Here is a 23,021-nt window from a genome sequence, read left to right on the forward strand (position 1 = left end):
CCACCCAGGCCGCCTATGCCACCCTTTCCTCCTATGCTGTTGCCTCCTCCGCCCTGTTGTCTTCCACACGTGCTTCACTGTAGGTGCCCTCATGTGGCATGGCGTCGTTCCTTTCCATTGGAGGTCCTTCAGCTGCCCCGACTTTCTATTGAATTGTTTATGTGACGGTTTTTTCCAAAGTGCCTTTGAGCCAGTTTCAAATTCTGCATACCTCACCACCAAGAACAGTTCCCCAAATGCCTGCAAAGTATATTAAATAGAAGTAGAGCCCTTGACCCACTGTTTTAGGGCATGTTTTTGTATTTTCAATAAAGTTGTGAGTTCTCTGCATATTTGTTCTCTGTGTCACATGGGGTTAGTAAATTTGATGGAAATTGCTAAGCCAACGCCATTCAGACCGAATGCCCAGGAGGCCTCCTTTCATGCAGTAACAGCCCTGAGTCACCATCATAGGCCATGCACATCTCAGAAGTTTGCCAGGTGCCCGTGAGGGGTTTACACAGACCCACCTGTTCTCTTCCACCCTCTCCCCCAGCACCCATGCTCCCCGCACGCTGCCCCGTTGGGACCACATAGATGTGCAAGCCGGGTGGTGTGAGTCTCGAATGGGAGAACAGTGTGTTTCAAAGCAGGCCTGAGGCCCATTTATGGTGACCAGCTCAGGTACAAGGAGGACTCCAAGGGACACTTCTGCAGTGACTACTCATAGGGCTTTACGGAAGAAAGGGAGCGGGGCACCGTCGGCTTCTCTCCCAGTCCTGTTCACCGCCTTCCCTGTTGTGGAGGGCACGTGGGGAGAGAAACCACGCTCGCGGAGGGGGAGGGGCCTACCTCTGCGAAGGTAACACAAGAGGAGACTGTCCAGGCCCGCATGCGGCTCTTCTCACCCCCTCTCCCCCACCCCCAGATACGGAAAGCATATCGTAGCTCCTTCCGCAGCTCAGAGCTTAGGGATGATGTGGCCTTCAAGTGTATTTTGTCACCTTCAACATTCTTGAGAGAACCCTCGTTCCAACTAATTCAACGCTGAAAGAGAGCCTCTTGGGTGAGTGTTGCCTGAAGCCAGGAGGTGGTGGTCCCTGAGCACTGATCCAGGATAATCACTTTATTTAAAAGAAGCAGGTAGGGCTTCCCTGGTGACACAGTGGTTAAGAGTCTGCCTGCGGGAAGATCCCACATGCCGCGGAGCAACTAAGCCCGTGCGCCACAACTACTGAGCCTGTGTGCCACAACTACTGAAGCCCGCACACCTAGAGCCCGTGCTCCACCACAGGAGCAGCCACTGCAATGGGAAGCGCCGCGACTACAGTAAGCCCGCGCACAGCCACAAAGACCCAACACAGCCAAACATAAAATAAATTCATTTTAAAAATAAAAATAAATAAAAGCAGCAGGTATGGGAACATATGTATATGTAAAACGGATCCACTTTGTTATAAAGCAGAAACTAACACACCATTGTAAAGCAATTATACTCCAATAAAGATGTTAAAAAAATAAATAGAATGAAAGCAGCAGGTAGGCCTTACCTTTCTTCATGGGGCCTTCTTCAAATGGAACTTCCAGGTAGAAAACACACACGCACACACACAGATACTACACAGGTATGCAGCCTATATCACATGTCTGTGATAGAAGCACAAACATACCCATAAAATACCCGGAACACAAGCAGAATTGGCTTGTGTTATTAAAATAACCCTTATGAAATGTATCTAGCGGCCTGTTGTCCTTGCCTTCGGTTATTTCAGGTTCGATGCTGGGAAAGAACGTGTGTCCTTGTCCACCGGGGTCTTGGGGACGGGGAGGGGCTCATGCGGAACTGAAGCACTGTCTATGCTGCATCGCCAGTTTATTTACACAGGCACACACAACCCTTCTTGTTGGTAGGACGACCCCAGCCTGAGGAAGAGTTTTGCTGACGGACCAAAAACTGTTTCCACGGCTAGTCAGGTTTGGGCGGTAGCACTGCAGAGGGTTCTTGGAACCTGGACACCTGAGATCTTCTCTGAGATCGGAATCGCCTCCTTCTTACGCAGTAGCGATGGTTTCAGGATCAAGCCTCCGGATGGAGAAAAACATAGCCTTTCTTTGAAGTTCCCCAAGCCCAGCAAAGCCGCAGGCTCCACGCTTAGCCACCACTCCCGCTACCATTCTAACCTCAGTCCCGAGACCTGAATGTCCTCAGCCAACAGCTGTCGAGGCTTCAGCCCAGCTCCCGAAACCAATCCTACAGCTCCTGCTCAAGGTGTCATTCTCAAGAGCTGTCCTGGGCACCATCTTCCCTTGTGACTCCAGGATACTTCTGCGCAAATGGCAAGTTTTGAAACTGCCTCTTGGTACGTTCCTTGATGGAGGTCTTGCTATTCTTTTCCTTTGTGCATTTTAATAGTCAGGTGCTAGAGGGAAACTGGCTATTTTCATTTATTTATTTTATTTGGGTGGGATAATGACATCTTTATTTTGGACTACCTCGTAAAGAAATGTAGCATTTCCTTCCTCCCCCCAGTTTTATTGAGATATAATTGACATACAACACTGTATACGTTTAAAGTGTACAGTATAATGATTTGACTTACATACATCATGAGATTATTAGCACAAGTTTAGTGAACATCCATCATCTCATATAGATACATGAATAAATAGAAAAAATTTTCTCTGTGTGATGAGAACTCTCAGGATTTACTGTCTTAACTTCATATGTAACATACAGTTGTGTTAATTATATTTATCGTGTTGTGCATTACATCCCCAGTACTTATTTGGCTTATAACTGGAAGTTTGTATCATTTGACTGCCTTCATCCATTCCCCACCCCACCACAAATCTGATCTCTTTTTCTATGAGTTTGTGAGTTTCTTTTTGAAGTATAATTGACCTACAACACTCAGTTAGTTCCTGTTACATAGTGAGTGGGTATTTCTATTTCAAAATGATCTCCACGATATGTCTAGTTATGATATGTCACCAGAGATATCACAGAGCTATTGATTATATTCCCCACACTGTACATTTCATACCTGTGACTCATTTATTTTGCAAGTGGAAATTTGTACCTCTTAATTTCCGTCACCTATTTCTTTCCTTCTTCCACCCCTCTCCCCCTCTGGCAACCACATGTTTGTTCTCCGAATCTGTGACTTTGTTTCTGTTTTGTAATGTTTATTCACTTGTTTTGAACCCAAGTCCCCTGCGTTGAAAGGCAGATTCTTTACCACTGGACCACCAGGGAAGTCCCCAGTATTCTCTCTTTATCTTTAAGTTTTGCCATTTTTATGACAATCTGTCTTGCTGTGGTCCTGTTTGGGTTGATCCTGTTTGGGACTCTATGTGCTCTCTGGACCTAGATGTGTGTTTCCTTTCCCAGGTTAGGGATGTTTTCTGCTATTATGTCTTCAGATATGTTCTCTGCCCCTTTCTTTCTCTCTCTCTCTTTTCTGTCTGTGACTCCTATATTGTGAATATTAGTATGCTGGACATCTCTTAAACTGTCCTCATTTAGTTTTATTCTTTTTTCTTTGTTCTGTTCAGCTTCAGTGATTTCCACTACCCTGTCTTTGCATTCACTGATCTGGAATGTAAAGACAGGGTAGACTGTTGATTTCTTCTAGTGTATTTTTCATTTCAGTTATTATAGTCTTCATCTCTGTTTTGTTCCTCTTTATATTTTCTAACTCTTTGTTAAAAAACTTCTAATTTCTCACAAACTGGCTATTTTGAATTGTAACAACTGGCTTCATTGGTCCTCTGGCTTTGATTGTCTCATGACTATCCTAAGGGATTTAACTACTGTGAGCCCTCAGATGGAATGCTGCCATGACATAGGTCACGTTTTTAGTGCCCATTTAAAGTCTTACTTGCATCATCTGTATTAATTTCAGTATAAAAACGTAAGTCCAAATGTAGCATATGGTTTTAAGCTCTTACCTGACCTTGAAATCTGGCCATTAGATCTCCGTTTTCCATAGATAAAAATATCATCAAGCATCTCACAATTCAAAAGTTGACACAAATTTCTGAAAGAATTAAAAATATAAAAGGACTAATTACCTAATTTTAGATGTAGCCCCTATATACCTGAAGGCTTTTCTTCTCAATATTTATTCTGCTTTCACCAGGTGCATCCAAGAGGACAGCAATAGGTGCCCAAACAAACAAACAAAAATAAGATTTAATGAGAGTGGGACTGGGTTAGCGGAACACCAATACATAAAAGAGGTTTAGGACAGTCAAACTGACGCCTTGTCCCACGTCTTATTCCACTCATACCCTTTATCACAGTCTATCCACAACAATTATTTTCCTCTTATATCATTTTTTAAAATTGTGGTAAAATTCAAGTAATATATAATTACCCGTTTTAAAGTGTATGGTTCAGTGGCATTTAGAACATTCACAATGTTCTGCCACCATCACCACCATCTAGTTTCAAAACATATTCATCGGGACTTCCCTGGTGGTCCAGCGGTTAAGCCTCTGCACTCTAATGCAGGGGGCCTGGGTTCAATCTCTGGTCAGGGAACTAGATCTCACATGCCCCAATTAAAGATCCTACACGCGGCAGCAAAGATCCCGCATGCCGCAACTAGGACCTGGTGCAGCTAAATAAAAGCAGACAAACGTATTCATCACCCCAAAATGACACCCCTATTTATTCAGCAGTCATTCCGCAGTCCTCCCTCCTCCAGCCCCTGGCAACCACTAATCTGCTTTCTGTCTCTGGATTTGCCCACTCTGGATATTTAATTCTCGTGGAATCATACAATATGTGACCTTTGCTGCCAGCTTCTTTCACTTGGCATAATGTTTTTGAGGTTCATCCACACTGTAGGAGGTGTTAGTACCTCATTCTTTTTTTCTCTATGTGCCATTATATGTTAAGATTTGTAGGTGACAAAAGAACTGAACGGGGCCCTGGGGATTTACAAATTTACAAAATATACATGTAAAAAGTATAATAAAATATTTAAGTTTTAAACCAAACCAGGCCAAATCATTCTAAAAGGAAGAGAAGAAAGTGCTTTCACATCTCAGATTTCTCTTACTAGATCAATAACCTGGACTTGATTTTATAATCACTAATGTTAAAAGAATAATATGGATGTATAATTTTTCATTTTCTGATAACATATCACTTTAAATGAAAGAACTGCACCCTACACCCAGGAGACTAGGGTCAAGCGATTATCATCTGGATCATTATATAAGTACCCTCAGTGAGTCAGAGATCACTAAAGTCAAGTCCTTTTTATAAAATAGCCAACATGCGATACAAACTATGTTTTTCGTTCCACAGATGGAACCAGCCATTTGCTGGGAATTCCCTGCCGGTCCAGTGGTTAGGACTCGGCGCTTTCACTGCCAGGTGCCCTGGTTCAATTCCTGGTCGGGAAACTAAGATCCCGCAAGCCGCACAGTGTGGCCAGAAAACGAAACCAAAACAAAACAAAACACTCACTTGCTTAAATCAGTAGGGGAGCAGAAAAACCAAGGGTAGGATTGCAGGCTTGCCTCTGCATGTTCTCGGTGTTGGGGTATGGAGAAGAGGAACTTTGGGGTTTTACTGTGTATTATCAAAACTTTTGAAATAAGATGTACTGATGAATTAATTATGTCATAAAAAAAAACTAATTCAGCTTCTAGAATACACTTCGTAGATAGTGGGCCACAAAACAAATCTAAGCTATCACTCTGTAAGTAGCCGAAACAGATTTGGACAGGTGGCTGCTTGTACTCATGATTTAATCATCAAACAAGTACCTATAATGCATGATTACTGTTAGGAATTAAAATGATACTCTCATTTCTCCTAACTAGCTATAATCTATTTCTAGATAGAGCATAATGTTACATGATTCTTTATGGTGTAATACAAGTGAGCGAAAGATAAACTCTGTATATTGGTTCTATATTGTTTACTTCTTCACAGCAGACCGGGACCCGTTAGCTCAAAGGTACCTATCCAACTGGTGTAAATATAGCCTAAATAAGCAGACACTTATAATATTGTTAAAATGGCCACACGACACAAGGGAACTGGCAAACAAGCCGTAGAGTCTGCTCCGCAGTTGGAGAACGCATTAAACAACCTCCTGTAACAGCTGAAGGCCTCGGCTTCTAAAAATACAGAAACCAATCTCTCATGCTTCATGAAAAAGTTCCTGGATCAACAGACCAGGAACATAAGCTATCTGGAACACCAGCTTAACTATCCCAAGGACTTAGAAAAGGCAGCCCAGAGTGAGGGACAGCTTGAAAAGGCTGCTAAAGCATCTGAAGCATCAGGTAAAGAGACAACATCTGAAGGCAACACAGCAAGTCTTCCCACCCAGCAGGTCCCAAAGTCAGCTACTTAAGAATCTTGATCTTCTTCTCTGTTGGACAGAAGTATTCTTTCCTTTTCATCTTGGATCCTAATCCTCATAGTTGTGCATGCCGATAAATCTGTTTTGCATTATAAAAGAAAGGCAGTCTACAGATTCAATGCAATCCCTATCAAAATACCAACGGGATTATCACAAAACTAGAACAAATAATTCTAAAATATGCATGGAAACACAAAAGGCCCCAAATAGCCCAAATGAGCTTGAGAAATAACAAAGCTGGAGGTATCATGCTCCCTGATTTCAAACTATACTACAAAGCTACACTCATCAAAACAGTACAGCACTGGCATAAAAACAGACACGTAGATCAATGGAACAGAACATAGGGCTCAGAAATGAACCCACACTTAAATGAGCAATTTATCTATGACAAAGCACTCAAGAACATACAATGGGCTAAAAACAGTCTCTTCAATAAATGGTGTTGGGAAAAGTGGACAGCTACATGCAAAAGCATCAAATTGTACTACTCTCACACCATGCACAAAAATCAATTCAAAATGGATTAAATATTTAAATGTAAGACCTGAAACCATAAAACCTGTAGAAGAAAATATAGGCAGTAGTCTCTTTCACATTGGTCTTAGTAATATTCTTTGGACATTTCTCCTCAGGCAAGGGAAACAAAAGCAAAACTAAACAAATGGGACTACATCAAACTAAAAAGCTTTTGCACAGTGAAGGAAACTTTCAACAAAACGAAAAGGCCACCTACTGAATGGGAGAAGATATTTGCAAACAAATACCTGATAAAGGGTTAATATTCAAAATATACAAAGAACTGCCACAACTCAACATCAAAAAAACAAACAACCTGATTCAAAAATGGGCAGGGGGTCTGAATAGACATTTTTCCAAAGAAGACATACAAATGGCCAACAGGAACATTAAAAGATGCTCAGCATCACTAATTATCAAGGATATGCAAATCAAAACCACAATGAGATATCACCTCACTCCTGTCAGAATGGCTTTTATCAAAAAGACAACAGATAACAAGTGTTGGTGAGGATGTGGAGAAAAAGGAACACTTGTGCACTCTTGGTGGGAATGTAAATGGATACAGCCACTATGGAAAACAGTATGGAGAGTCCTCAAAATTTAAAAATAGAACTACCATATGAGACATGTCTTGGTATTTATCCAAAGAAAACAAAAACACTAATTAGAAAATATATATATACCTGTATGTTCATTACATGATTATTTACATTAGCCAATATATGGAAGCAACCTAAGTGCCCATCAATAGATGAATGAAGAACTTGTATATTATATAAATACAATGGAATATTACTCTGCCATTAAAAAGAATGAAATATCACCACTTGTGACAACGTGGATGGACCTAGAGGGTACTATGGTACGTGAAATAAGTCAGACAGAGGACAACAAACACTGTATGATTTCACTTATGTGTGGAATCTGAAAAAGAAAACAAGTGAATAAACATTACAAAACAGAAACAAAGTCACAGATACAGAGAACAAACATGTGGTTGCCAGAGGGGGAGGGGGGTGGAAGAAGGAAAGAAATAGGTGAGGGAAATTAAGAGGTACAAATTTCCACTTGCAAAGTAAATGAGTCACAGGTATGATATGTACAGTGTGGGGAATATAATCAATACCTATGTGATATCTCTGGTGACATATCATAACTAGACTTATCATGGAAATCATTTTGAAATAGATAGAAATACCCACTCACTATGTAACAGGAACTAACTGAGTGTTGTAGGTCAATTATTCTTCAAAAGGAACACACAAACTCATAGAAAAAGCGATCTGATTTGTGGTGGGGTGGGGAACGGATGAAGGCAATCAAATGATACAAACTTCCAGTTATAAGCCAAATAAGTACTGGGGATGTAATGCACAACACGATAAATATAATTAACACAACTGTATGTTACATATGAAAGTTAAGAGAGTAAATCCTGAGAGTTCTCATCACACACAAAAATTTTTTTCTATTTATTCATGTATCTATATGAGATGATGGATGTTCACTAAACTTGTGCTAAAAATTAAATGATGTATGTAAGTCAAATCATTATACTGTACACTTTAAACTTATACAGTGTTGTATGTCAATTATATCTCAATAAAACTGGGGGGAGGAAGGAAATGCTACATTTCTTTACGAGGTAGTCCAAAATAAAGATGTCATTATCCCACCCAAATAAAATAAATAAATGAAAATAGCCAGTTTCCCTCTAGCACCTGACTATTAAAATGCACAAAGGAAAAGAATAGCAAGACCTCCATCAAGGAACGTACCAAGAGGCAGTTTCAAAACTTGCCATTTGCACAGAAGTATCCTGGAGTCTCAAGGGAAGATGGTGCCCAGGACAGCTCTTGAGAGTGACACCTTGAGCAGGAGCTGTAGGATTGGTTTCAGGAACCTGTGCTGAAGCCTCGACACCTGATGGCTGAGGCCATTCAGGTCTCGGGACTGAGGTTAGAATGGTAGCGGGAGTGGTGGCTAAGCGTGGAGCCTGCGGCTTTGCTGGGCTTGGGGAACTTCAAAGAAAGGCTATGTTTTTCTCCATCCGGAGGCTTGATGCTGAAACCATCGCTACTGCGTAAGAAGGAGGCGATTCCGATCTCAGAGAAGATCTCAGGTGTCCAGGTTCCAAGAACCCTCTGCAGTGCTACCGCCCAAACCTGACTAGCCATGGAAACAGTTTTTGGTCCATCAGCAAAACTCTTCCTCAGGCTGGGGTCGTCCTACCAACAGGAAGGGTTGTGTGTGCCTGTGTAAATAAACTGGCGATGCAGCATGGACACGGCTTCAGTTCTACATGATCCCCTCAACGTCCCCAAGACCAGGGTGGACAAGGACACACGTTCTTTCCCAGCATCGAACCTGAAATAACCAAAGGCAAGGACAACAGGCCGCTAGATACATTTCATAAGGGTTATTTTAATAACACAAGCCAATTCTGCTTGTGTTCCGGGTATTTTCTGGGTATGTTTGTGCTTCTGTCACAGGCATGTGATATAGGGTGCACACCTGTGTAGTATCGGTGTGTGTGCGTGTGTGTTTTCTACCTGGCAGTTCCATTTGAAGAAGGCCCCATGAACAAAGGTAAGGCCTACCTGCTGCTTTCATTTTTCTTTTTTTTAACATCTTTACTTGAGTATAATTGCTTTACAATGGTGTATTAGTTTCTGCTTTATAACAAAGTGAATCCGTTTTACATATACATATGTTCCCATACCTGCTGCTTTTATTTATTTTTATTTTTAAAATGAATTTATTTTATGTTTGGCTGTGTTGGGGCTTTGTGGCTGTGCGCGGGCTTTCTGTAGTTGCGGCGCTTCTCATTGCAGTGGCTGCTCTTGTGGTGGAGCATGGGCTCTAGGTGTGCGGGCTTCAGTAGTTGTGGCACACAGGCTCAGTAGTTGTGGCGCACGGGCTTAGTTGCTCCGCGGCATGTGGGACCTTCCCGCAGGCAGACTCTTAACCACTGCGTCACCAGGGAAGACCTACCTGCTTCTTTTAAATAAAGTGATTATCCTGGATCAGTGCTCAGGGACCACCACCTCCTGGCTTCAGGCAACACTCACCCAAGGGGCTCCCTTTCAGTGTTGAATTAGCTGGAACCAGGGTTCTCCCAAGGATGTTGAAGGTGACAAAATACACTTGAAGACCACATCATCCGTCAGCTATGGGCTGCGGAAGTTGCTATGGTATGCTTTCCGTATCTTGGGGTGGGGGAGAGGGGGTGAGAAGAGCCGCATGCGGGCCTGGACAGTCTCCTCTTGTGTTACCTTCGCAGAGGTAGGCCCCTCCCCCTCCGCGAGTGTGGTTTCTCTCCCCACGTGCCCTCCACAACAGGGAAGGCGGTGAACAGGACTGGGAGAGAAGCCGACGGTGCCCCGCTCCCTTTCTTCCATAAAGCCCTATGAGTAGTCACTGCAGAAGTGTCCCTTGGAGTCCTCCTTGTACCTGAGCTGGTCACCATAAATGGGCCTCAGGCCTGCTTTGAAACACACTGTTCTCCCATTCGAGACTCACACCACCCGTCTTGCACATCTAGGTGGTCCCAATGGGGCAGCGTGCGGGGAGCATGGGTGCTGGGGGAGAGGGTGGAAGAGAACAGGTGGGTCTGTGTAAACCCCTCACGGGCACCTGGCAAACTTCTGAGATGTGCATGGCCTATGATGGTGACTCAGGGCTGTTACTGCATGAAAGGAGGCCTCCTGGGCATTCGGTCTGAATGGCGTTGGCTTAGCAATTTCCATCAAATTTACTAACCCCATGTGACACAGAGAACAAATATGCAGAGAACTCACAACTTTATTGAAAATACAAAAACATGCCCTAAAACAGTGGGTCAAGGGCTCTACTTCTATTTAATATACTTTGCAGGCATTTGCGGAACTGTTCTTGGTGGTGAGGTACGCAGAATTTGAAGGTGGCTCAAAGGCACTTTGAAAAAAACTGTCAGGGACACCATTTAAGAGGAAACTAGGGCTACCGTAGGACCGCCTATGGTTAGGGACCAGGCCATGCCGCATGAGGGCACCTACAGGGAAGCAAGTGTGGAAGAAGCCTGGGTGGAGAAGGCAACAGCATAGGAGGAAAGGGCTGCATGGGCGTCATGTGTGGCAGGGGTTGCACGTGCCACAGGGGCGGCTTAGGCAGCATGGGCGGCACGGGTGGCACGGGTTGCACGGGTGGCATTGGCGGCATGGGGTGCACGGGCCACATGAGCTGCATGGGTGGCATGGGTGGCACGGGCGGCATGGGCGAAACGGGCGGCATGGGTGGCACAGGTGGCCTGGGTGGCACGGGCGGTCTGGGCAGCAGGGACAGGTCCATCAGCAGTGGCTCCAGAAGATCGCATAACGAATTCAGCTCCTGATGCGAGACGGCACTGCACGGCTCACAGAAGCTAACGACAACAGGGGGCACGGGGGTCACGTTACTGAACATTAGTGCCCTCTGATGTCTCCTCCACTTGGCCCTTTTACTCTTAAACCAAGCCTTCAAGAGAGAGAAAAAGAGATTGATTAGTATATTGAGCATTTCATGTCAGATATGAAAAATTGCAGCAGGGAGCTCTCGGTGCCTTGAAGATTTGAAAGTGCATCAGGAGAAGCTATTTCCTTCTTGCTAAAGCATCTTAGGATATGTAGCTGAAGGTGCTCCCTTCAGCCGCCCTCCCCCCCAACAGCGAGCACCGACTATGTGCCAGGCTCTGGATTGGCATATGGCTTTGTCTCTCCCCTCCCACCTTTACTATTATTTCCCCCACTCTTACACGCAGGTGGAGCTGACCAACTGCGCTCTGTCCCTGCTGTTATTACTATGCCTGGTAGGTCTGCGTCCTGACAACTGACCGTCAGCTCCAGCAGCCACTAATCCTTACTCATTGGGCAGGTGTCACCTTAGTTATGGGGGAAGTTGAGCATAGGAAAAAGTGGGTGCCTTTTAAAATCATACTGAGGGGAACGGTCCCTATTTTGAAAAACCCATCTTTGGTTACAGTAAATAATCAATAGGAGTGGGCTGGATTTTTCAACAAAAGCTTTCCCCAAGGATGACTAAAAAGGGTCATTCATCCTCTGGAACCATGGGATGGTTAAAAAGATGGAGATGGTATTGTGAGGGAGGTTTGGTCATGGGGGGCCCAGGGACTTTGTGGTTTGTCTTGCTGGACACCGGCGGAACTGAAGCCCTGGACACTGCCTTAATATTAGACTATAGGGGTAACGAATGCTTAGACGAACTCAGCCCAAATTTCCTACAACTCTTAAAATCGTTGCCCAGACAAGAGTTTGGGGGGAAAGAGGCATACCATTGTCACCTCTGTCAATTCTGCACTCTCCAACCTGCCCCACCCTCCAAACCTTCCTGGGCTCAGGACCAGGTCAGGTCACTCCGCTCTGGCTACAGTTGCAGGGCCTTGGACCAGAGCCTCTGGTGCCCAGCAAGGTTGCGCCCTCTAGGAGCTGCGAATCAACCAGGAGATCCCCATCCTGTCCCTTATGCTTAAGTCAAGAGGGTGCAACCTGCATTTTAGGAAGACAGCCGACAACCACGTGAGTGAGGGGTCACAAAACGGCTCCCCCCTAAATATCTGGCAACTATTAACAACTGAAAGTAAAACCTGTCCTGTGGACTCCACTGCTCCCTCAGCATCTCAGTTAATGGAATTATGCCATATTTAGATTTTTGGATGTTTCCACGCGGCAAATTTTACACGAGACCAAGGGCCTCCTCTCTCTGTCGCCCCATTTTCCCTCTCCCATCTTAGTATTTGGGTCCTTCTGCTGCATGAATATGTAGTCGAGAAAAGCCAGTGTAACAGAGCTCACTTTGGGGGAGTCCAGTGTACCAATGGTCAAATCTGCATAAATATAAGCAATGTGCAAAGCTGGCTGTGTGAGGTTCAGGCTGACACTACTTCCATATTTCCAATACTGGTTTCATAAAACAACTCCTACTGTCCTTGCAAACCAAGGGAGGGTGTCCATTAAATGTTTCTTTGGGACGCTCATGCTGTAGAGTTTGGAAATAGATGAAAACATTCTCCCGTCTGCTTCATGTGTTTCTTGTTGTTCCTTTTGCCTTCAGAACTCCATTAAGAGACCACTACGTAAACCCAGGAGAAGCAAGCCACCAAAACTTCAGTTTCTCTTTTCCCCTGAGCTTGCTTTGCCTGCTTGACAAAGCAGAGGCCTGCGCTCCCAAGCCCTGGCCAGACCTGACTGTGAGCCCAGCCTGTGGTCTTAGGCTGCCAGCACTGCTTTCCAGGCCCCACCACCAGCTCTGCAGCCCGTGTCCATCACTGCCCTCACACATGCTCTCTGCAGCAAAGCTAGTGAACCCATCCTGATTCTTCTTTTTCTCTCTTTCTTTCTTTTCTTCTTCTTTCCCCCCACAAATACTCCTTTGATTTAACTTAGGCTTTTCTATAGTCGCAAATAATCACTCCTGATCCTTTGACTCACAAACTAGTCATCACTCGAAGAGCATAAGTATTTCACCTTACCACAGGTAAGAATCCTGCCTGAACTAAGAGTCATCCTCCACTACCAACAAATTCCACACACCCCATCTCTTCGTAACAGAACCACGAAAAGGAAGAAAAGCCTCAGGTGTCAGAAATTCCTCAAGAGACTATTCATGAATGCATTTGGTTGTCTCAAAACTTTGAACGTGTGAGGAATCCTCACGGCGTACGTTCCACTCTGTATAACTCTTTTCCACCTTTCTCAGGTCGGTGAAACTTTGTTTGAAATTGTTGTTTTAGTTTGTTTTGTTCTTTAGACATATTTCAAAGGTTGCAACTCGCCCTCCCACCTCCACTATAATGCAAAACCTACTATGTTAGCAACGCTCTCAGGCTGGCATATCAAAGAATTCCAGAAAATGAGGATTTAGGGCTGCCACTCTCTCCACTACTTTACCAAACACTTAAGAAACTCCAGCAGGAGAGGGCCTCTCTCCCATGGGGCTGTGTGGGGGCGGGGAGGGGACCTCGTCTCCTCAGCCCTTGGGCTGGAAGCGCCGATCAGCCCTGGGGGATCCCTGTCGGGGCTGCCATGAGCTGGGCAGCCTTGTTTTCCTACCTCAGACGTTTGTAGTTGCTGGGAGCCCCTACTTGGTCTACACCAGGCTGGGCCTTACGTGGCAGCACTGGGCACGGGGCCTCTGGCTTTCTTTCCCAGGACACTGCCAGGCTCTCATGGGCTGATCCTGGCCTAGGTTGTCCCCGGGCAAGGACGTATGCACCCCCAACAAGTGATCACCTACTGTACAGACACCCGCCAGTGAGGGGGCCTCTCACCTCCTGCCCTCCTAGACGCAACTGCTTGTTCCCAGGGGATGTCACCTGGAACGGGGTCCAGGCACGGAGGCTGTTGTAGAAGGGCATCTGAGGCCACCTCAGTTGGGGGGAAGCTCACCGTTTTCCCTGCCTGGATTGACCTGGGCGCCAGCCAGGCCGCTCCCGCCCTCAGTCCCCAGCTGTGTCTCCTGCACAGGGTCCCGTGCAGGATTGTGAGGCGGGGGTGGCGAGGAAGAGGCCTGAGTGGGTGCTGGAGAAGAAGGGCACCCCGGGCGTCAGGGCAAGGAAGTCACACCTGCCCCTCAGCACACTGGCAGCAGCTCAAGCCCTGCCCTAGGCAGCGAGCTGCCTCCAGTGGGACAGCTCGGGGACCCAAAGCCTGTGAGCTGTGCCACCCAGCCCGGGCCCTCGCCTCTGGAAAGTGTTCGACATTCAAGTGCCTCCTTCGTCAGCTGACAAAATGGTGTTTTACAGAAATTCTAAAAGATTCTAAAGTCCTAAAAGTATTTTCTTCGCTAACCAAAGTTCTGAGAGCATCTTATTTTGTTCTAAAAGCAAGAAACCACTCTCTGTGGAAAAGATAACAAAAGAACAGCTGCGGGAGGAGCAGACTTGGACTCTACGCTCTCCCCTCCACATCAGCGTCACCTTCACTAAACATACATCAGTTGCTCGTCTGTTGTGTTCTGAGTGTGAATTATCCCCTCACTCTAATGCCTAAGTATTCACATATTCACTCCTTATGCAAAGCATTTATGCCTGGTTTTAAATAATTTAATATAATTGGGCTCCTCGGTGCATTAATTTGAATAATTGCCACTTCAGACTTAACCTCAGTGTGACTCCACACAGAAGTGGTACCTAAAGGATGCCAGTGTTAGAAGGAATTGAACGTGTGTGTCTGAGTGTGTGTGTAGAATTCAGAGACATATATGTTTATATAGGTATAGTTTATAGAAAGCTATAGACATATATATATATATATATTCGCCTGTATATACAAGGAATAATATACTATGGTAGGTTTTTTTTCCTTTAGGAAATTAAAATCTTCTGGTTATGGGTAATTTCCAAAACCTGGGGTTTACTTTTCCCATTTACCTCCAACCGGGACCCCAAAGTTCAAACCTTATTTCCCAAACATGGAAACGGTTACAAAAACAAACCTACATGAGAATGTCCAGGACAAAGGTGTCCAAGTCCCAAACCAGGTTTTAGAATGGCTGCCCTGCCAAGGTGCTTTTTTCAGGTTTACTGACCTTCACTTTGTCTTCAGTCACACCCATGCACCTTGTAAGCTCCTGTCTGAGGGGAGAAAATTGGAAGTGTTCAGCATTGGGGGTTGCGGAAGAAACTGAATATAGGATGCTATTTCATCCTTTAGAAAAATTTCTTTTTTGGAAAATGTCAGTCACTTATTTTAAGAACTAATTTCTGCAGTACAAAAACTCACACATTTTCAGGTTATACAGTGAAAATAAGTTGACAAAGCATTTAAGGAAAGCCAAGTCTCATTAGTAAAGGAGGCACAGTTCCCAAAAACACAAGAAATTCTAATCCAGTTTCTTTTAGTGTTACCAACTTCAAAAATGAATAAAAATCTCTGACAAAATATCTTTACCAACTTTCAATCATTGCTCTTGCCCATTTTATGATTAAATTAGACCTTAAAATAGCTCGCTTGCTGGACCAATCTATCAGTGATGAACAGGTTGGAGTACGTCCTAGTAGATACGAAAGGACGGCACAAAATGCTGTTCATTCGCTGGTTGAGCTTATTTAAAAAAAAAATTTTATCACCAACTCCCCAGTGCCGACGTAGTACATTATTCTGTAATCTGTAGCTTGAGGCTTGCTTTAGAGACAGTTTTCTCACAAGAGCAAAATTTAAGGGAATGCAGAAAAATCACTAGTCAAGATAAATAATTTTCAAAACCACTATTTTAAAATACAAATATCAATGTAAATATAATCCATGAATAACTGATGATCAAATCTTCAGATAAAAGTAGACTCCAACTCTGCATTTGCTCCACCACGCCTCAGGCGACTCATTATTTATGTTAACCGGCGGCCCAGAAAGCTCCCCAACGTGACTTATTCAAACACCGCACGGAAATATCGACCTCGATTCCCACCAGGCAGAGCCCCCTCCCCCGTCCTAGGCCCCGAGTGCGCCGGAAGGGCCGGGCCGCCTCCAGGCCTTGGGGCTTTCAGATCCGGAGCCGAGGAGAGGGACTCGCGAGAGCGCCGTCCACCACCCGCGCGGCAGCCCGCGCCACCCGAGACGCCCGCTTACCGCATGCGCGCGCTGGGGTACTGAGTGTGCTGGAAAACGCTCTCCAGGTCCTGCACCTGCACCTGCGTGAACCTGGCGCGGGGGGCCCGCCGCTGCCCGTCTGCGGCCTCGGGACCCTTGACGGCGGCCTGCGGGGGCTGCTCCTCGCCGCCCGCCTCGGCCTCGGCCTCGCGGCTTTTGCCGTCCGCGGGGCCGGCGGCTCCGACGCTGACCTCGCAGCCTTCCTTTCCTTCTCCTTCGTCTCCCGCCTCTTTCCCTTCCGCGGCTGCTCCCTGCTCCGGTTCGGACTGAGCCTTCTGCTCCTCTGCCCCCTCTCCGGGAGGTGAGATGTCCGCGGGCTTCACCTCTGCAAGGGAGGAAACCCAAAGAGAAAGATCAGGCCGTCGAGTGAGCCCGGCTCTGGGGAGGGCCTGCGTCCGAGGGGGGTCCTGCCATTCGCCCCGCCCTGGGAAAGTACCTTTCCTGGAATCCGTTAAAGCGAGTGCCCCACCCGCCACTGACCTTTCGCTTCTTCCCGCTCCTCTTCGACCCCCAGCTTGAAGAAGCCGGCAATGGCTGCAGACGTGACGCCATAGACATCGTGGCTGCTCTGCGGCTGACGCTCCATGTCCCGACTGCTGTCGAGGAGGCTGTGAGCTTCAGCGGAGGCTGCTCTGGATCTCCTGAGACCCCCCGGCTCACGACTCAAGGCTAGAGCGGTGGCCCACGATCCAGCACGTTAAGGCTCCTCTGGCGTATGGTCGAGTTTCAGAGAGTCTGGTATGACGCCCGCTGTGGGTTTACCACAGCCTGTTGGGGGTTGGGTTAGCTGATGTGCGCATGCGGCAGGGCGTCGGCCGTCTAGGGGCCGTCTAAGGGGGCGCGGGCAGGGTGCGGAGAATGTTGCGCGCCGCCCAGGCGCTGGCAGGGAGCATGCGTGAGAGCAGAATTCCGGGTCCCAGGTTGCAACCTAGCTGACTAAGTACTCCGCACTGGGTCGGGCGCCTTCCCAGACCATGGGTCTGTGCCCGATTTGTGGAGAGTAAGAGAGAGACCTCGCCCAAGTTCCATAGACCTTGGAGAAGCGTTTGGGGACTATCTCTTGACCGAGCCCTCCATATCCAGCAGCCAGTACCAAGAAGGGAACAGTAATCAAAGTAATACGGTCGCCCCTTGGTATCCGCGGGGATTGGTTCCAGGACCCGCCGCGGATACCAAAATCGGTGGATGCTCAAGTCCCATAGTCGGCCCTCCGCATCTGCTGATGTGAAACCCACGGCTATGGAGGGCCGCCTGTATATTTATTGAAATTTTTTAAAAAACACCTGTGTTTAAGTGGACTTGCAAGTTCAAAAGCCGTGTACTTGAAGGGTCAACCGTATTATTAGCTAGGAGTTTGCTTGCTCTGAATTTTTGCAATGAGGCTAAAGTTAGAGTCCACCATACTCCCCCAGGGTCTCCGGGAACAGGAGCTTGTTATGAGTATGCGGGGTGCTCAGATGCACTACAGGGGTACAAACCAACCTAGCACACCCCTTAAGAAAGTCCATGGCCTGTAGATTTTTAGTAATGAATCCACATCAGATTGCAGAAGTTGAAACCTGCACAGTGCTTAGAGCATCTGAGAATGCATAAAGTGCAAGGGCTCCTCTTTGTCCTGGTTTTGACTATGGATAATGCAACTTCTGCGATGCATCTGGCTATAGACCTTCCTCAAAAGCCTACTTGTTCCCTGTCCTGGGCGAGTGCTGTGGACCTGGTCGAATTCCTCCCTTTCCTGCTGCTGCCTCCTCCCCTTTTCCTCTAAACCTCCCTTTTCTAGAAATATCTTCCTGAGCTCTTGCTGCGGAATAAATAAAATTAATTTATTGTCAAATACAGAGAGCCAGACCAGATTGAGGGCCCTGAGATTCTTCCTACAAGGAGTGTTTTGTGGATGCTTCAGGATATGTTAATATTCTAAATATTAAGACTAGCTTCTAACAATGGACCCTATGCTTGACAATGTTTGTGAAGTATCTTAATTTTACCTGCACGACCACCATTCTCATTAACCCTATTTTATATCTGAAATTAAACTACGTTCATGGGCCCCAATTGTATCATGGACCCTTAGTCACCTCATGTACTATGCCTAATAGATAACTACCCCCTGCCTCATGCTCCCAGAGAATGGGTAAGAAAACAGCTAAAATGTTTGGTTGGAGACTTCCCTGGTGGCGCAGTGGTTGAGAATCTGCCTGCCAATGCAGGGGACGTGGGTTCGATCCCTAGTCCGGGAAGATTCCACATGCTGTGGAGCAACTAAGCCCATGAGCCACAACTACTGAGCCAACGTGCCACAACTACTGAAGCCCGCGTGCCTAGAGCCCATGCTCTGCAACAAGAGAAGCCACCACAATGAGAAGCCCACGCACCGCAACAAAGAGTAGACCCCACTCACCACAACTAGAGAAAGGCCGCGTGCAGCAACGAAGACCCAACGCAGCCAAAAAATAAATTTAAAAAAAATGTTTGGTTGGCCAATTCACTCTCAAAAAGATGGTAAGAGATTACAATCTGACGGCCTCTGTCTTTGACCAAGATATTACCTTCTCAGGATAGCACTTCCTGGAGCCAAACTACTGACATCAGAAACCTTGCTTTCTCCCCACTTGCTACCTGGCTAACCTGAGTTACTTATTCTCCCTTAGCCTTAGTTTCCTTATCTCCAAAATCAAGATAACAACAGTACCTAATTCTTGGGGTTGTTGTGAGGATTAATGGAGATAATTTTTAAAATCTTTATAAGTGACCATACCATGTTGCCTCCCATTTCCTTCCATCTTTTTAGTAATTATTTTTCATGAGGGCCCAGGAGAGAAGATAAAGATGGTTATCATCTGAGTGTTGGCAATGAAGAGAGGATATTTTCTTGTGAAAATAATGTCCCTGCCATGTCTTCTTGTACCTATATGTGCTTCAAGCAATAAGCCTATGTTGACTGCTGCATGTAAAGGGCAGCAATGTGGGAAGGCCTGTGAAAGCCAACCTGGCCATTGTGCTGGAGGTTCTCACAATCTGGGGAGGCAAACTGGCCCACCTAGGAGTAGGAGGACCCACAGTATGGAGGCAGACCTCCAAGCCCCACACCTTACTTACTCTGTGACCCTGGGCAAGGTAGCTGACCTCTTAGAGCTTCGGGTACCACATCTGTAGGATGGGGATCATGATGGTACCTGCTGTACCGTGTTGTGAAATTTACATGAAGGAATACAAATAAGGCCCATGGTGAGGGCTCAGGTAACTTTAGCTGATGCTAGAGTTAAGGGGTCGGGACTGACTGCGGTCATTCTGCACAGGGGCCTGCACTGTGACTGAGGATGCTGGTCACGGAGTGTCGCCCCTGCCCCTGAGTGGATATGAGAGTCTGTGGAGTGGCACAGAGCTGTGCTTGCTCAGGCTGGTGACACCATGTGGGTACTCACTGTGCACCAGGGCCTGGCTAATCGATCTTATAGCCGTCCCCTGGGGAGGGGGCATCATTCTTTTAGTTCCTAACTAAGGAAATGGAGGCTCAGAGAGGTTCAGTGACTTTCCCAAGGTTACACAGCCCAAAGGTAGGGCCAGGATTCAAATCTTTGAAAAGACTTTGTACTTAGCAGCCCGTGGTAGAGCAGGTTTGTTTTTTGTGGGTAGGGTGTTGTTTGTACATCACAGGATGGATCAGACACTGGCAGATGCTGTGCAGGCTGTGCTGGGAATCCCAGTTAAAAGAAGTAGCATGGTGTAAATCAACTATACTTAAAAAATATAAAAAGGTAGATGAGCAGCCCCAGGATGGATGAGTGCAAGCTTGTCTCAGGGAACCCCAACACAGCCAGGGTGGCCAGTCAAGTGCATGCAAAGTGTGGCCTTGAGAGGGAATTGGAGGGAGAACCTGAAGATAACACTGTAGTGGGTGAGAAGTAAAGTTTAAAAGGTGGATTGAGGTCAAAGTTATGGAAGGAGTCAGAATGCCAGCATCTGGGCATGGATAACTGTAATGGTTTTGGTCAGGGGGCAGTGATAATGAAAGTGGTGTCTTAGGATGTGGAGTAGAGGGGGAGAGTCTCTAATGTGGCACCCTACTCAGTTCATTGCAGTTGTTGGAGTGGGGTACATCGACCAGACATGGGGTTCCTGACTTGGAGGCCATGGTTGGCCATTGGGGAGATCGTGAGTCTTTCTGAACTTGAATGTAAATTTTAAGAGTGTGTGCACCTTTCATCAGATAATCAAGGGGGTACATGATGACACTAACTATCTCCTCCCGAAACACAGAAGACCAGAGTTTTGAGTGAAGATGCCAGGCTTTAGAGTTGGAACACCTGAATCTGGTTTCAACGCACAGCACTGTTCTTCTAGTTCCCTTCTCATAGCAAGAACTTTGGCCCCATGTTCTTGTCACGTGACACTGAGCATGCCTGACATCTCTCTGAGCTTCCGTTTCCCAATTGTAAAATAGAGTGACTATTATTACCTAGTACTACTAGCTAAAATAAAGATAATCATCTTACAAAATACTTTTCTTTTTTCTTTTTTTAAATTTCTTAGTCTCTGTCTACATTTCACTTAACATAATGCCCTCTAGATTCATCCATGTTGTGGCAGGATTTCCTTCTTTCTCGTGACTGAACAATATCCCATTGTATATGTACACCCGATCTTCTTTATCCATTCATCCATCAATGGACACTCAGGTTGTTTGTATGTCTTGCTATTTACAGAATTCTTGTGAAGCGAGAATGAAGTATGGAAAGATACTTTATTAATTTTAACTGAGTAAAAATATAAGGGGTGACTTTTATTATTGTCATTTGTGCTAAGGGATTTGGCTTTTTATTGTTTAAATACCATTTACCATGAAATTTTCAAACATACACAAAAGTATTCAGAATACAGTAATGCAATAATGAACCCCCATAGAAATCATCATCCAGATTCAATATCAGGATTTTGCTAAACTTGCTTCATCTATCCTGTTTTTTTTCTTCCCTCTCTCCTTTGTTCCCTCCCTTCCTTCTTTCTGTCCTTCTCTCTTCCTCCCCTCCCCACTCACTCTCCTCTTCTTGCTGTGCTGATTTAAAAGAAACTCAACACAACATGTATTTTCATCCCTGTATCTTTATGTGTATGCCCTTTCTAAAAAATACAGACTTTTTTCCTACATAACCACAGTGCCGTCCAGGCTCCTGAATGGTAATAATAATCTCTTGGTGCCATCACCCAGTCACTTGTATTCCGCATTCCCTGATTGCCTCAAAAATGACTTCTTACAGTTGGTTTTTATAGGGTATAAGTTTTTCTGTGTCTACACTGATAAAGTAAAAGGAAAACTCGGAGGGGGCACTTGCATATGTAATCCCAGCCTTAGAAAGGGGAGGAGGAAATTAAAGACAGCCCTGGATATATACTACTGCTGGTGGTTGTATGTGGCAATAAAAGTGATTCAGTTTGGGTTTTTTAAATAAATTTATTTTATTTATTTATTTTTGGCTGCATTGGCTCTTCGTTGCCACGCACGGGCTTTCTCTAGTTGCGGCGAGCAGGGTCTCCTCTTCGTTGCAGTGCGTGGGCTTCTCATTGCAGTGGCTTCTCTTGTTGTGGAGCACAGGCTCTAGGCACACGGTCTTCACTAGTTATGGCACCCAGGCTCAGTACTTGTGGCTCACGGGCTCTAGAGCACAGGCTCAGTAATTGTGGAGCACGGGCTTATTTGCTCTGCAGCATGTGGGATCTTCCCGGACCAGGGCTCGAACCCATGTCCCCTGCATTGGCAGGCGGATCCCTAACCACTGTGCAGCCAAGGGAAGCCCCACCTCAGATTCTAATTTTAATCCAGACCGAACAAACTGAAAGCTAACTGTATTAGCAAAGATGTTCCAAATGTAAAACAGTTTGTTATGTTATTAACAGAATTATTTACATGCATATTTACAAGCAGTCCTTTTGTACCTAAGTTTTACTTCTAGTTAGTTGGAAAAAGATTTTTGACATTAGGTAGAAATATTACTAAAATAGGGCTGAGGTGGTACCACATTATAGTAAAGTATTAGAAAAGTGATTCTCAAGGTGTATCAATAATAAAGCAGATGAAAACTTGAGTGACAAAGATCTAGTAAAATTTTCTAGTAGAAAAGTCAATGCAACTCATGCTATAAAACGAAAGTGGTAAAGTCATATAAATAAAGCAGAATACTGTTATAGGCTTTATTTTTTTTAATAAATTTAAACCATAATTCAAAAAGAGTCATGTACCAAAATGTTCACTGCAGCTCTATTTACAATAGCCAGGACATGGAAGCAACCTAAGTGTCCATCAACAGATGAATGGGTAAAGAAGATGTGGCACATATATACAATGGAATATTAGCCATAAAAAGAAACAAAATTGAGTTATTTGTAGTGAGGTGGATGGACCTAGAGTCTGTCATACAGAGTGAAGTAAGTCAGAAAGAGAAAAACAAATACCATATGCTCACACATATATATGGAATCTAAAAAAAACAAATGGTCATGAAGAACCTAG

At 45.4% G+C, this 23,021-nt stretch overlaps 1 protein-coding gene and 1 non-coding gene across 2 annotated transcripts; one reads left to right on the forward strand and one right to left on the reverse strand.

Annotated features, from left to right (window-relative positions):
• Positions 1-8,830: 8,830 nt before the first annotated feature.
• LOC149744189 (uncharacterized) lies at positions 8,831-17,160 on the reverse strand. The gene is made up of 5 exons (XM_089904891.1): positions 16,994-17,160; positions 16,493-16,838; positions 15,453-15,498; positions 11,019-11,384; positions 8,831-9,118 (listed from the first exon to the last, which is right to left on the reverse strand). The coding sequence occupies exons 1-5, from the start codon at positions 17,097-17,099 to the stop codon at positions 8,831-8,833; spliced, it is 1,152 nt and encodes a 383-aa protein (XP_089761017.1). The 5' UTR covers positions 17,100-17,160.
• On the forward strand, positions 13,843-13,986 carry LOC149744190 (small Cajal body-specific RNA 20). Its single transcript, XR_016391447.1, has one exon.
• Positions 17,161-23,021: the final 5,861 nt, after the last annotated feature.

This window comes from Delphinapterus leucas, chromosome X, assembly GCF_059928025.1.
Source record: "Delphinapterus leucas isolate spDelLeu-1000000601 "Yukka" chromosome X, BTC_Dleu_Yukka2, whole genome shotgun sequence".
In the NCBI taxonomy this organism is placed as follows: domain Eukaryota; kingdom Metazoa; phylum Chordata; class Mammalia; order Artiodactyla; family Monodontidae; genus Delphinapterus; species Delphinapterus leucas.

Excerpts from the sequence above, each read along its gene's own strand:
- LOC149744189 (XM_089904891.1), bottom strand. The coding sequence starts at position 17,099 with ATGGAGCGTCAGCCGCAGAGCAGCCACGATGTCTATGGCGTCACGTCT. Across the intron at positions 15,499-16,492 it reads TACCCCAGCGCGCGCATGCG|ACAGGAGCTTACAAGGTGCA; the intron begins GTAAGCGGGCGT and ends TTCTCCCCTCAG. Across the intron at positions 11,385-15,452 it reads TGACTGAAGACAAAGTGAAG|GCTTGGTTTAAGAGTAAAAG; the intron begins GTCAGTAAACCT and ends TCTCTCTTGAAG.